This window comes from Pelophylax lessonae, assembly GCF_965119305.1.
Source record: "Pelophylax lessonae genome assembly, chromosome: 1".
NCBI lineage: Eukaryota > Metazoa > Chordata > Amphibia > Anura > Ranidae > Pelophylax > Pelophylax lessonae.
In genome coordinates, this window is record NC_138768.1 from 442,280,501 (window position 1) to 442,293,924 (window position 13,424).

Here is a 13,424-nt window from a genome sequence, read left to right on the forward strand (position 1 = left end):
GAGAAATGTCAGAACTGGTTGAGTTTAAGAAGTGGTTAACCACTTGCCGACCGCCGCTCGACTATTTTCTGCGGCGGTCAGCCCCTACTGGGCAAAGCGACGTAGTACTACGTCGCTCGCCCACGAGCCTCTAGGGGGCGCGCTCCCGTCCCCGCTCGTTCAGTAACTTCCCCGCACGAGTGACCGGCGGCTCCGATGTCCGCTGGTCACTCGCGATCTCCCGCTGCGAGAGGGAGAAAGGCAGGCGGCTAATGTAAACAAAGCCGCCTGCCATTCTCCCTGAAGTAACTGCAGAGACTATACGATCCTGCTATGTAGGATCGTATGTCTCTGTGGTTACATCACTAGCCACGCCCCCCACTGTTAGAAACACGCCCCTAGGGATACATTTAACCCCTTGATCACCAATAAAGTTAACTCCTTCCCCGCCAGTGTCATTTTTACAGTAACCGTGCATATTTATAGCACTGATTACTGTAGTAATGTCACTGGTACCCCCAAAAGTGTCAAAAATGTCAGTCAAGGGTCCGATCCGTCCGCCGCAATGTCGCAGTCCCGCAAAAGAAATCGCAGATCGCCGCCATTACTAGTTTAAAAAAACAATAAAAATGACATAAATCTTTCCCTTAGTTAGTAAACGCAATAACTTTTGCGCAAACCAATCAAAATTGTGTTTTTTTTTTACCAAACATAGGTAGCAGAAAACAAATTGGCCAAAAATTAAAAAAATTTTTGATTTTTACATTTTTTTGGGGGGGAATTTCATATAAAAAAATGTGAAAAATATTGTAATTTTTGCAAAGTTGTCGCTCTTTTTTTGTTTATAGCGCATGATCAAAAAATCGCACAGGTGATCAAATACCACCAAAACAAAGCTTTCTTGGTAGGAAAAAAAGGACGTCAAATTAATTTGGGTACAGTGTCGCATGACCGCGCAATTGTATTAAAGTCACGCAGTGCCGAATCGCAAAATACCCCCTGGTCAGGAAGGGGGTAAAATCTTCCGGGGCTTAAGTGGTTAAAGTGTATTGTTTCCAAAAAATATGGACATGATAAATTGCAACATCCTCCATTTTATTTTTTGATTTTTAAAATTATATAATGTTGGGGGGTTTCTAGGTCATTTTCTAGCATAAAAATGCAGATTTTTATATGTATGAGGGAAATGTCAGAACTTGTTGAGTTTAAGAAGTGGTTAAACAGTCATTTTTGTGCAGTTAAAGTTCATTGTCCTTACAACTGATGGGAGCTGTATACTTTGTGCTACAAAGTTTCCCTCTTCTTCTGATATGTAGTGAACAGTGAAGGAAGGCCACGGTAAAAGTAAGAGTCAGCTAAAGAGCTTCCTTAGAAAGAGATCTCAGAAATAAAATCCCCCCTCTCTCCATTCCACTCCATTCCACTCCATCCTGCACCCCACCCTCCCTCATCACATGACCCAGAGTCAGCTGGCTTGACGCCACTTCCTGCCACACGTTTGACGTTGGGGGTCTGTCTCGTCTTCCCGGTCAGCGTCATTTCCGGTGTCTTCTGTGGGTTCATCGCTTTTTGGCAGGAGTGTGATCGGGCGGCTCTGCGGGTGATATCTGTCCAGAACATCGATCAGCCTTCGCCTCCTGCTCTCTGCCACCATGTCCGAGTTCGATGTGTTCGGGAACGGAGTGTCCGCCGAGGAAGACCCTGCCGCCGCCTTCCTGGCCCAGCAGGAGAGTGAGATCGCCGGCATCGAGAATGACGACGGTTTCAGTATTCTGGATAGCGGAGAGGTGCCAATGTCCCTGCACGACGGGGCTGTGGGTGAGTGTGGGGGATGGGGGTGACAGGAGGTGTCATTATGGTTGACAGGAGCGCCTCCCCCACACCTTGTCTGACATTGGGGGTCATTGTGATGGTCAGATATCACTTTATTATTGATGCTAACCCAGCCATTGGCCTGACAGTGTGTGATTCCAAATGGGATGACCTATCCTTAGAATCAGTCTGAATGAATGGTTTATTTAAAGTGCCACTACTCTCAGAAATCTATTTATTTATAGAAGTAGGCGGTGTCCCTTTAAGCAGAAGCCTGCAAATGTTAGTCCTGGTTCACACATATGCAATGCAGGAACCCTGCGAATCTACTGCGCATCGCATTCAACCGGCAGGCAGTTCACACTGCCATATGGGAATCGTTGGGGGTGTCTACAAAGTTAACCACACCCCCAGATCAGTTCGCATATCGCAGTGTGAACTGTTGGTTTGGACATGAATCGGCTTGCATAGGTGTGAACACGCATGCAATCCGATTCTGGTACGGACTCAATAAAGGGTCCTGTCCAAGTTGGGGGGGGGGGAGCGGGTACCTAGTTTTGACAGGTACCCGCTCCCACTTCCGCTCGGAGCGCCGCGGCTCCCTGAACGGAAGTTCTCCTCTCCCCCTCCCTGCAATCTTCTGGGACACGTCAGAGGTCCCAGAAGATTGCCGGCCAATCAAGACGCGCAGCGCGACTCGCGCATGGGCAGTGGGTACCCGGCTGTGAAACCGCAAACTGTCACAGCCAGGTTCCCACAGCAGTGATGCCGAGGGAGAGGATCGAGGCTTCGGGCGGCCGCATCGCTGGACCGTTAGACAGGTGAGTTGATGGCTGGAACTCCGCTTTAATAACCCTTTTAAGGCCACATTCACATTTATGAATTTGCGTGACGCAGATTACATGCGAGAACCTCAGCAGCGGTTTGCAGGCAGCACCATTAGAAGCAACGGTAAGCTGCCAGTTCCCACACATATTTGCCACTCGCCTATAATGCCTCATGCTGGGATCACGTGCGAGTGATTGGCCCTGTACATAAACCGATTGACAGCTTCTACGGCTGGATAGGATACCAAGTGCTACTGAGCAGTATCTGTCCAGGGACAAGAAGTCTGCATTTCAGATGTTTGCCCCTGGCATGTACTGAGCTAAGTGCAGATACCGCTAGGGGCATCATCCAGCAGCTGTCAGCTTCTCTTAGTTGGCTAAAAATAAAGTGAAACACTTGTAGTGTAAGGCAGATCTTAGCAAATCCCAGGCGCCAGGTTGCCTTGGCAACCAGAGGAGATAGGGGGCGGGTAAACAAACCATGTACAATTCAATGTAGGTGTGATCCTTGGTAATCTGGAGAGCTGCTAGGGGAGGAGAGCACTACTCCTGTAGTTCCTGCCTGTAAGATTAAAAGGGGGGGGGCTTGTGGAGGAGGGGTCTGTAGTTCCTACCTGTAAGATTAAAAGGGGGGGGGGGCTTGTGGAGGAGTGGTGATGGGGGGCTGTTTGTGCTGGTAAGGGAAGATTAATAGGGGGGAGGGGAATTTTGTGCTAGAAGGTGAACCAGGGGCATTTGGGATTAACACAAGGAGGGCGGATATGGGGGGAGGGTTAACGCTAGGAGGGGAGATTTGGGGGAGAGGCTTTGCGCTAGGAGGGGAGATTTGGGGGAAGGTTCAATGCTAGGAGGGAGGGATTTGGGGGAGAGGATTTAAGCTAGGAGGGGGGGGGGATTTGGGGGGGAAAACGGACTCTTAGCTTTTTTTTTTTTTTTAAGCTGCCTCATAGATTCAAGGAAAACGCAAATTTGTGTTAGGGCCCTCTGTCCCCTGCAGCGTGATGATGCACAGAACACCTGTGTGAGGGAAGGCAGACTTTTGCATGGGTGTACATGTGGGTACATCCGTGTGAATGAGGCTTAACAGACACTGTTGTTCGAGGATTTAAAGTACAGCTAAAGGCATAAAAAATGTTTTTTTCTAGTTTTGAATAGAGAGGAGATGGATTAGAACCCCTGTCAGATTTTTATTGCTGTCTGTGCCCATGTTACAGAGGGTCACTTTCTCTATTTGTCCTGTTTGCCCTTATCATTGAAAGTAAAAAAATCCCAAATTTTGGGTTGTCCCCATAAAAGTCTTAGAGGAGAAATCTTCAAATGGGGCCACTAGTTCTGGAGACCTGGGGGTTCCCAAGGAATTCCCTTTTATTTGCTGGGATTTCCTCTCACTTCCTGTTTGGCTATGGGACAGGAATTAAGAGAAATTTCTCCAATGGGACACAGAGGGTGAAAAACAAGTCTCACGGGGGTTATGACCCTCCCTTACTCTATCCAAAATGGGGAAACAAATCCTATAGTTCTACTTTAAGGCATGTGATTTTTACCACCAGAAAGTATTGATCAGTCTGATTTCTGATACTCTCCTCAAAAAAAGAGCGTCAATTTTGCAAAAATAACAATATTTTTCACATTTTTTTACGAGTACGAGCGGGGGCGCGCCTCTGGCGGTGCGCGCTTGCCCGCTATTCGCTCCCAGGCTAGTGACGTACCGGTACGTCTCTTTGCCTGGGAGGGGCTGACCACCGCCGTATATATAGTCGGGCGGCGGTCGGCAAGTGGTTAATAGGAGGCACCATATTAACATGTATGGATTGTGTTCCTTCTGCCCGACGTCAGCACCAAAGGCTAGCCATACAAAAAAGTATCCAGTTCTTGTATTGCTTCCTGTGTGTGAAATCCCCGTTGTTCCTTCCAGTCTGTCTGCTTTTTTTTTTTTTTTTATAAAAACTGACCACACTAAGCAGGAGAACACATCGTGGTCCATTCTCTAGCTATGCTGGGAACTTTACCTGCTCTCCAATGATCAGACTTGTCCTGACACCCCCCCTCTGTGCCCAGTCTTTTACCCAGATCAGTGTGCTGTTGCTCTCCCCCCCCCCCCCCAGAGAAAATGTGATCACTTATTAAAAAAAAATAAAAAAAAAAGGGGGTGGATTTTACATCTCAAAAATTTAGAATGTCCTCAAGAATTTAATTTTTTCTGAGATATTACATTTTGGGTTTTCACTAGCTGTAAGCTATAATCCTCAAAATGAAAAAGAAATGCTTGAAATATGTCACTCTGTGTAATGAATCTATATAAGTTTCACTTTTTAAAATTTAATTACTGAAATTAACTTTTTGATGATGATCTAATTTTGAGATGCCGCTGTATAATGTGTTTTTTATATCTATACACAAATGTTTTGCTTATCATTTCTATTTTAAACTGAATGGGATGTTTTACCAGGTGAGGGTTTAACATCACTTTAATCAAATTCAGCAAGAATCGGAAGTTTGAGCCTGTGGCATGTGTACGGAGCAATTGTGCACGTGGCATATGTAAGGAAGTTGTAAATATTCTTATGTTGGCAATCAGACTGCTTTAATAAGGTTTATTTTGGAAATCTAAATTGCCCTACTATTATAAGCTACATAGGAGTCCGAGTTCAGAATAGGCCTAAAGGTAATTTGTCTTAGGCCTTATTACAGCCAGGCATTTGGAATGCACAACATGATATTCCTGGTTCTTTTAATATGTAATTTATTGAAAGGATTCATCTGTCTGGTTTTCGGCCAGGTTAATCAAGCTATTTATTAATGACCAGCTTTAAAATACAAAGTATAATGCAACTTATTGCAGTAAAACTAGCTTCTCTTTACCCAAATGTATATGTTTAGGTTTTAAATGCTATAAAAAAAAACCCCCTTTGTTCACCCTTCATACATAAACTGCTATATTCGAATAGGGTGCACTTTATAACTAGAGCAGCCCTCAAATTCCACTCGCCTGCTCACATTTTTGCGAGTGGAATTGTGAGGATGGCGAGTAAGGGCTGTGCTTTAGTCTCGTGTATGGGAAATGTACTAGTGCCTGTGCCTGCCCCTGCCGCCGCCGTTCATAGCGCAACCTGCAATTACATTCTTCTTCAGAAAAGGGTGGACCCGAGGCGCAGAGCAGTGCGCCCTGAGCCCACCCATTGAGTGACAATAGCGAATGAATATTCGCTAGTGTCACAGGGATCCTCCTCCTGATCCTCCTCCTGGCCAATCAGGAGGCGGGTCCAAGACCCATTTCCTGATTGGCCGAAAGGCGAACAATTGCAATTGGCCAAGGAGGAGGGCTCGGGAGACACAGAGGATTGGGGAGAAGCCGCCGCTGCATCAGGTAAGTGCACGCTGTGGGGGCTCTGCATTGAAAGGGGGGCACGCTGTGGGGGCTCTGCATTGAAAGGGGGGCACACTGTGGGCACTCTGCATTGAAAGGGGGCACGCTGTGGGCGCTCTGGCGAGGGCGTGTTTAGGGGAGGAGCAGGGTAGGGTTTTGGTGGGGCAACAAGTGGCGAGTAACTCTTAAGGCCTGGCTAGTAGCTCATGACTTGAAATTTTGAGCCCTGAACTAGAGTGTATGAAGTGGAACTGGTATACCACTTCCATATTTCTAAATCAGAAAAAAATTGATACACCAATCAGACATAACAATATGACCATTGACAACGAGTAAAGTGAATAACGTTGCTTAACCACTTCCCGCCCGCCCTATTACAGATTGACGGCGGGAATGTGGTTGAGTTATCCTGACCGGACGTCATATGACGGCGGCAGGATAACTCCGCTCTGGGCGCCCCCCGGGGGCGCGCAGAGCAGCGATCGGTGATGCGAGGTGTCAGTCTGACACCCTGCATCTCCGATCTCGGTAAAGAGCCTCTGACGGAGGCTCTTTACCATGTGATCAGCCGTGTCCAATCACGGCTGGTCACATAGTAAATAGGAACAGCCGTTGATCGGCTTTCCTTAGTTCGTGCCTGACAGGCACGAGTAAAGGAGCGCCGATCGGCGGCTCCCCTGACAGGGGGGGGGGGGTCGGCACTGGTAATCAGATCATTGATTACCAGTGCAGACCCTCGGGGGGGGGGATGCCACTAGATCCACCAGGGATGCCCACTATGACCCCAGGGATGCCCACTATGACCCCAGGGATGCCCACTATGACCCCAGGGATGCCCACTATGGCCACCAGGGATGGCAATCAGGGCTCAGGGAGCCCCCCATTGCCCTCCCCATCAGTGATGCCCACCAGTGTCCTCCCTATCAGTGCTGCCCACAAGTGCCCATCACTGCCATCCTTTAGTGTCGCCCACCAGTGCCCATTATTGCCCACCAGTGCCGCCTATCAGTGCCCATTAGTGCCCATCAGTGCCGCCTGTCAGTGCCGATCAGTGCCGCCCATCAGTGCCCATCAGTGCCCACCAGTGCCGCCTATCAGTGCCCATTAGTGCCCGTCAGTGCCACCTATCAATGCCCGTCAGTGCCACCTATCAGTGTCCATCAATGCCGCCTATCAGTGCCCAGCAGTGCCGCCTATCAGTGCCCACCAATGCTGCATATCTGTGCTACCCATCAGTGCCGCCCATCAGTGCCGCCCATCAGTGCCACCCCATCAGTGCCTCCTCATCAGTGCCTGTCAGTGCAGTCTCATCAGTGCAGGAAAAAAATTATTTATTTACAAAATTGTATAACATAAACAAAATTTTTTTTTTTTTTTTTTAAACTTTTCGGTCTTTTTTTATTTGTTTAGCAAAAAGTAAAAATCGCAGAGGTGATCAAATACCACCAAAAGAAAGCTCTATTTGTGGGGGGAAAATGACATAAATTTGGTGAAGGTACAGTGTTGCATGACCGCGCAATTGTCATTCAAAATGCAACAGCGCTAAAAGGGGAAAATTGGCCTGGGCGGGAAGGGAGGGAAGTGCCCTGTATTAAAGTGGTTAAATCGTTACAACGGCACCTGAAAATGGTTGGGACAAATTACACAGCAAGTGACTATGTTGTCCTTGAAGTTGATGAGTTGAAATCAAAAAAATGGGCCAGTGTAAGGATTTGAGCATCTTTGACATGGGCCAAATTGTAATGGCTATAGCTGGGTCAGAGAATTTCCAAAAGATGCAGCTCTGGTGGGATGCTCCAGTTCTACAGTGGTCAGGACCTGCTAAAAGTGGTCCAAAGGAGAAAAACCAGTGACAGGGTCATGGATGTTCAAGACTCATTGATGCAAGTGGGGAGCGAAGTCTGGCCTGTGTGTTCCGATCCAATAGAAGAACTACTGTAGCTCAAATTGCTGAAAAAGCTAATGCTGGTTCTGATACACTATGTCTTCTGACACCTTTCTATTGCAGTCTGTTGTGTATGGGGCTGTATAGCTGCAAACCAGTCAGGATGCCCATGCTGACCCGTGTCCACAGCCAAAAGGGCCTACAGTGGGAGCATCAGAACTAGACCAGGAGCAATGAAATAAGGTGTCTTTGAGGTGTTGACTTAAACTCCAATTTTTCAAGATCTCAATTCAATCGAGCATCTGTGGGACTGGTTGGGAAAACATGTCTGATCCATGGAGGCCCCACCTCACCTACAGGACTTAAAGGATCAGCTACTGATGGCATGGTGCCAGATACCAAGCATACCTTTTTATTCTGGGTTCACACTGGGGCAGCTTCGAAGTCGCCCAACTCTGAAGCTGCCCTGTGCAACGCGACTTCAGTGTGGCTTGCAAACGACTTCTCTAATAGAAGTCAATGCAAGACGCCCCCAAAGTAGTGCAGAAACCTTTTTCTAAGTCTGAGCGACTTGAGTTGCTCCAATTAGAACGGTTCCATTGCACTGAATGGAGTGCGACTTGTCAGGTGGCTAATGGCACTTTTCCACTGCAAGTACCGGCTCGGCTCTACTCGGCCCTGCTTGGTTTTACACTGCATGGTACCGAATGGTACCGAATGGTACAGTGTTGGAACGGTTCGGTACGGTTTGGTATGGTTTGCTTTTCCACTAAAAGCAATACTAAAGTAAGTGGGTGGGATAACAATGATTCTCTGACCAATCAGTAGCTAGTAGTGACAAACAGTCAAGGCTGCATGCAAAGGATTGTGGGATATGGTACCGGCCCTGTTGGAACCACCACTGAGGTGGTACTGTAAGCGAGCCGTACCGTTCGGTTCCATGTAGTGGAAAAGCGCTACCGTACTGAACCGTTCCTACACCGTAAGAGGAGTGGAAAAGCACAAAAGCGAGCCGCACCGTTCGGTTCCATGCAGTGGAAAAGCGCCATAAGTTGCCTGACAAGTTGCCCCAGTGTGAACCAGGACTTAGAGGTCCAGTGGAGTCCATGCCTGAATGGCTCAGGGTTATTTTGGCAGCTAAAGTGGGTCCTAATAATAAAATGATAGTCAAGAAATAGATTATGTATCTAATAATTGCAGATTTTTCTCCACTCTGTGCAGTTTTTCAGTTTGACACATGGAGAATGAAATGTAGCCTATTCTAGTACAAATAAAAAAAGTTTTATTCCTATACTCTTAGTGGCCTTTTTAGTTCCCTGTAATTTTTTTAAAATTCAAATAAAATGGTTAAAAAAAAAAATGCTTAACCATATATCCTGTTTGTGCTTAAAGCAGTTTTTGCTTAGGAAGGAAATCTTCTGGAAATGTGCTGACATAAACAGCCAAATGAGGATAGGTATGCATTGGGGAGATTGCATGAATTTAGAGGAAGCTGTTGCAGCACTATGGTTCTTTAAATATTCACTGATTTTCCAATGACTTGTGTTTGGTGACCATTTCAGTTCTTTGTTAATGTGACTAATTCTTCACAATGACTTAATTGTTTTAGTTTATTTAACTACTCCCTACCACTGGGCACCAACCACAGTAGCTGTGGAGCCTTTTAATTCATTGTATTTCATTTTCATTGTTTTTGCAGGATTTACATTTATTCTTTTATATTTGATATAAAATGAATGACCGAGAGAGAGTGCACAACCAGGCTTTATTCATGTGTGAGTGGGGTCTTATAGATGGTGCATTATATTTTTTGCTCCCACTGTTCTTGCTTAATGGGGACCTTAAGTCCCATCATTAACTGAATGATGGCAAACTGCAAAGAAAGATTAGGTGCTTTAGAATAAAGGTATAATTGGAACATTAACATCTACTTGAAGTAGTGACAGTTTAGTGGAAAGAATGTGTTGGGTAGGAAATGGGTTAATGATTTTTGTAAGGTGGTGGATTTTTTTTTTTTTTGCAAAGTGCAGTGTAACTGTGTCTCTGATATTGTTAACAGAGGAAATTCCTGTGGATAAGTCCAGTGGATGACAATACAAAGCTAACGCAGCAAATATCGGAGACTTGCAAAAAGTCTAACCAAAATAGGCTGTGTGATGACTTATACGAATGTCAAAGCTTTGTATATATATGTGTGTGTGTGTGTGTGTATATATATATATATATATATATATATATATATATATATACACACACACACACACTCTCACACACACTCTCACACACACACACACACACACACACACACACACACACACACACACACACACTCACACACTATCTCACAAAAGTGAGTACACCCCTCACATTTTTGTAAATATTTTATTATAGGGCTCGACAAATTTGCTTTGAATCTAGGAGCCAGGTAAAAAAGTTAGGAGCCAGTTTTAAACTAACAAAACCTAAGGGTGGAACATGTTCTCGAAGGTGAGCCGTTTTTTGCATTTTTTAGCACACGTTTAAACCATCATTTTATGCTTGAAGATTACTTAGAACCCCCAAATATATATATATATATATATATATATATATATATATATATATATGTATATATATAAATTTTTTTTTTTTTTAAGCAGACACCCTAGAGAATAAAATAGTGGTAGCTACAATTTTTTGTCCCATGACCTACTGCAAAGGTCACTCTAGAAGGCACAGAACTGCAGTAAATAACACATTAAAACTTTGTTTTAGGGGGCAAAAGAATGCAATAAATGACCCAATTTTTTGGTAAAATATTAAAGCCGAGGTTGCAGCAAGTAAATAGATACCCTAAATGTTTGTGGGCTTGTGAAATGGCGCTAAACTGCAGTACCTTTTATATTTTCCATAGGCGACGCCTTAAAAGCCCTCTATAGGTCTTCTGGTTAGTGTTAGGAAGCACCTCTGGTGGTAGAATTATCGTTCACATTCTGACGTGCACAGCGATATCTAACGTGTTTATTGCAATCAATGTTTTTAGGCGTAGTTCCCCCGCCATTTGTACATGTGTATACATGGAGGGGGCCTTCATTTTTCTTTTTTTTTTTGAGACGGGGGAGATTCTATGTGCTTGGGTGTAACTTTAATTTTTTACAATTTAAAAAAAAAAAAAAAAAAAAAAAAAAAAAGCCTGTAGGTCTTCCATGTGCTCCCTCTGCATTACATTATTTCTTGGCCTTGATGGCTGGGGAAACTGTCATCGGGGACGCTTCCAGGTCAGCAGCAAGAAGGGGAGGAGAGCGGATGTGTGTCTGCTCTCCTCCCTCCCCTCCACTGGTGGCAACCACTTGGCCAGTCCCGGGCCTGCAGGTGGGCAAGCAAAGCTTGTGATACATAGCGGGAAGGGCACATGCGTGGGATGTGGAGCATTTTGGCAGCAGCCCAGATGCCAGGACGCATTTTCTTGTCACTGTGGCAACTAGTTGCCTGGGGTTTGTCAAACCCTTAATGCATGTGTTCAGTTGGAAAGTTTCTGACCAGATTTTGATTTCTGACCAGATTTTGATTTCTATATTGAAATTTGTCAAATTGGGTAGTGCCAAAAGGTCACACAGTGTGCCTGTATTCTATAGTTTGTTCAACCTGGGGCAAGATACAGGCTGTGCTTGAGCAAGAGGGCATGTTCAAGAGGCAGGCTGTAATTGGGAGGGGTGTGGGACTTAAGGCACTTTTCCACTGAGAGTACCAGCTTGGCTCCACTCGGCACTGCTTGGCCCTGCTCCGCTCGGTTTGCTTTCGGCACTGTATAGGCTCTACTCGGCTCAGTTTGCTTTTCCACTGAAGTAGTAAGTGGGTGGGATTACAACGATTCTCTGACCAATCAGTGGCTAGTAGTGACAAACAATCAAGGCTGCATGCAAAGGATTGTGGGATATGTTATCAGTACGGCCTGCTTGGAACCCCAACTGAGGTGGTACTGTTTAAGCGAGCTGTGCCATGTAGTGGAAAAGCGCTGCTGTACCAAACCGTACCAACAGTTCAAACACGTACCATGCAGTGGAAAAGCCCCAAAGCGAGCCATACTGAGCCGTACCATGCAGTGGAAAAGCCCCAATAGACAGGCTGTGATTGGTTCTGAGGTGTGGTGACTTAACCAACTTCACAGGTATGATGTGTGTCTGTCTGCACAGTGTCCTGTACCTCCTGAATGGCAAGCTAAAGGATGAAAACTGACAGATCAGAATCTGAGCTTTGTGTAGACAGTTTAGAATGAGGAAGAAAGGTGATTGGCAGGATCAACCAGGTACTTCAGATGTAAGAAGTACATGAAAATGATACAGATTATGATTTATAAAATATACATATAGTGAACACACTTGTAACAAAAACATTTTTAAGGGTAACATAAATTTTAAAGTATTAAAATTACTGAAGCAAAAGATGTTTATGGAGGAATAAAACTGAAGCATGCAAAAATGATGAAAAAATATATTATCTGCACCCCTACATACAAATTTAGGTCTGTATTAAAAGGGAGAATCTGTTTGCAGATGGTCAGTTCCTAAGTTTCGGTTGTTGCGTTGCCGCATCTTCCTAAAGTCAGTCCAAGAAGATCTTGTCTTTCCTCCTGAATGTATTATTTAGGCGGTAGGAGTTTCTGATACTGCAGTAACACCAAGATCACTGTCTCAGCTGCATAAATGAAGTGAGACAGATGTGATCAAGCTTTGTAGTTCCAGTACGAACTGTAAAGATAATTAGTGATTGGACACAAAAGCATTACAACTTTCTGCCTTATTTTTTTATATATCCATTTTCCTGTCTGCAGCCTAAAAGGCCTCATACTAGACTGCGAGGAGTCCCCCACAAATATACAAAATTGTTAAAAGGTTGTAAACGGGACTCGCGCACACTACCGCTGTCAAACACTTGTTTTATTTTTTCTGCTTTTAGGAGCAGAAAAAGAAAACCTCAAACACCCCTCTGTTATGCCTCGTACACACACAACGATTGTTGGCTGTGAATTTTCGGCCAACGTCCGATCGGCCGATTTTCGGCTTGTTAGTATGATGCTTCCCACAACCGACTGCGACTTTTCGGCCGAATAAAATCTGGTGTGCAGACTATAAAATTTTTGTTGGCCGTCAACAGAACGGCTGACTGTTCGTCAATCAGTAAAGATTTCGGCAGACAAAAATCTGATGAGCAAGACTGGGCATGCTCAGAGAAGAAAAAACACACGGAAAGTCAACCAGAACATGACATCACTTCTGCAGTTGGTTTTTGTTGGCCGATAAAATTCGTGTGCAGTCTAGAGCACATTTCAACCAACACAACAACACTGGACAAAAGACGGCCGATCATCGTTGCGTGTGTACGAGGCTTTAGCCTAAGGCCCCTTTCACACAGGCTTTCCGATCTGGTCCACCTGTCAGTTTTTCAGGCAGACCTGATCGGATGCTCCATGCACCCTTATGGAGTGGCAGATGTCAGCGGAGACATCTCTGCTATCACCCACTGCTCTCCGATCCAATCCTGTCTGTGAAATCCGAACAGATGGAAACCCTATTTT

At 45.2% G+C, this 13,424-nt stretch overlaps 1 protein-coding gene across 3 annotated transcripts in view; it reads left to right on the plus strand.

The window, feature by feature from the left end:
• Positions 1–1,471: 1,471 nt before the first annotated feature.
• The window catches only part of CLTA (clathrin light chain A), a 60,127-nt gene continuing 48,174 nt past the window's right edge, over positions 1,472–13,424 (plus strand). Inside the window, exon 1 of one of the 3 annotated variants that reach the window (XM_082243075.1) lies at positions 1,472–1,797. In XM_082243075.1, coding sequence (XP_082099201.1) covers positions 1,632–1,797 — 166 coding nt within the window. In that variant the 5' untranslated portion in view covers positions 1,472–1,631. The remainder of the gene's footprint in view (positions 1,798–13,424) is intronic. The other 2 variants (XM_082243076.1, XM_082243077.1) reach the window with 2 other exon arrangements.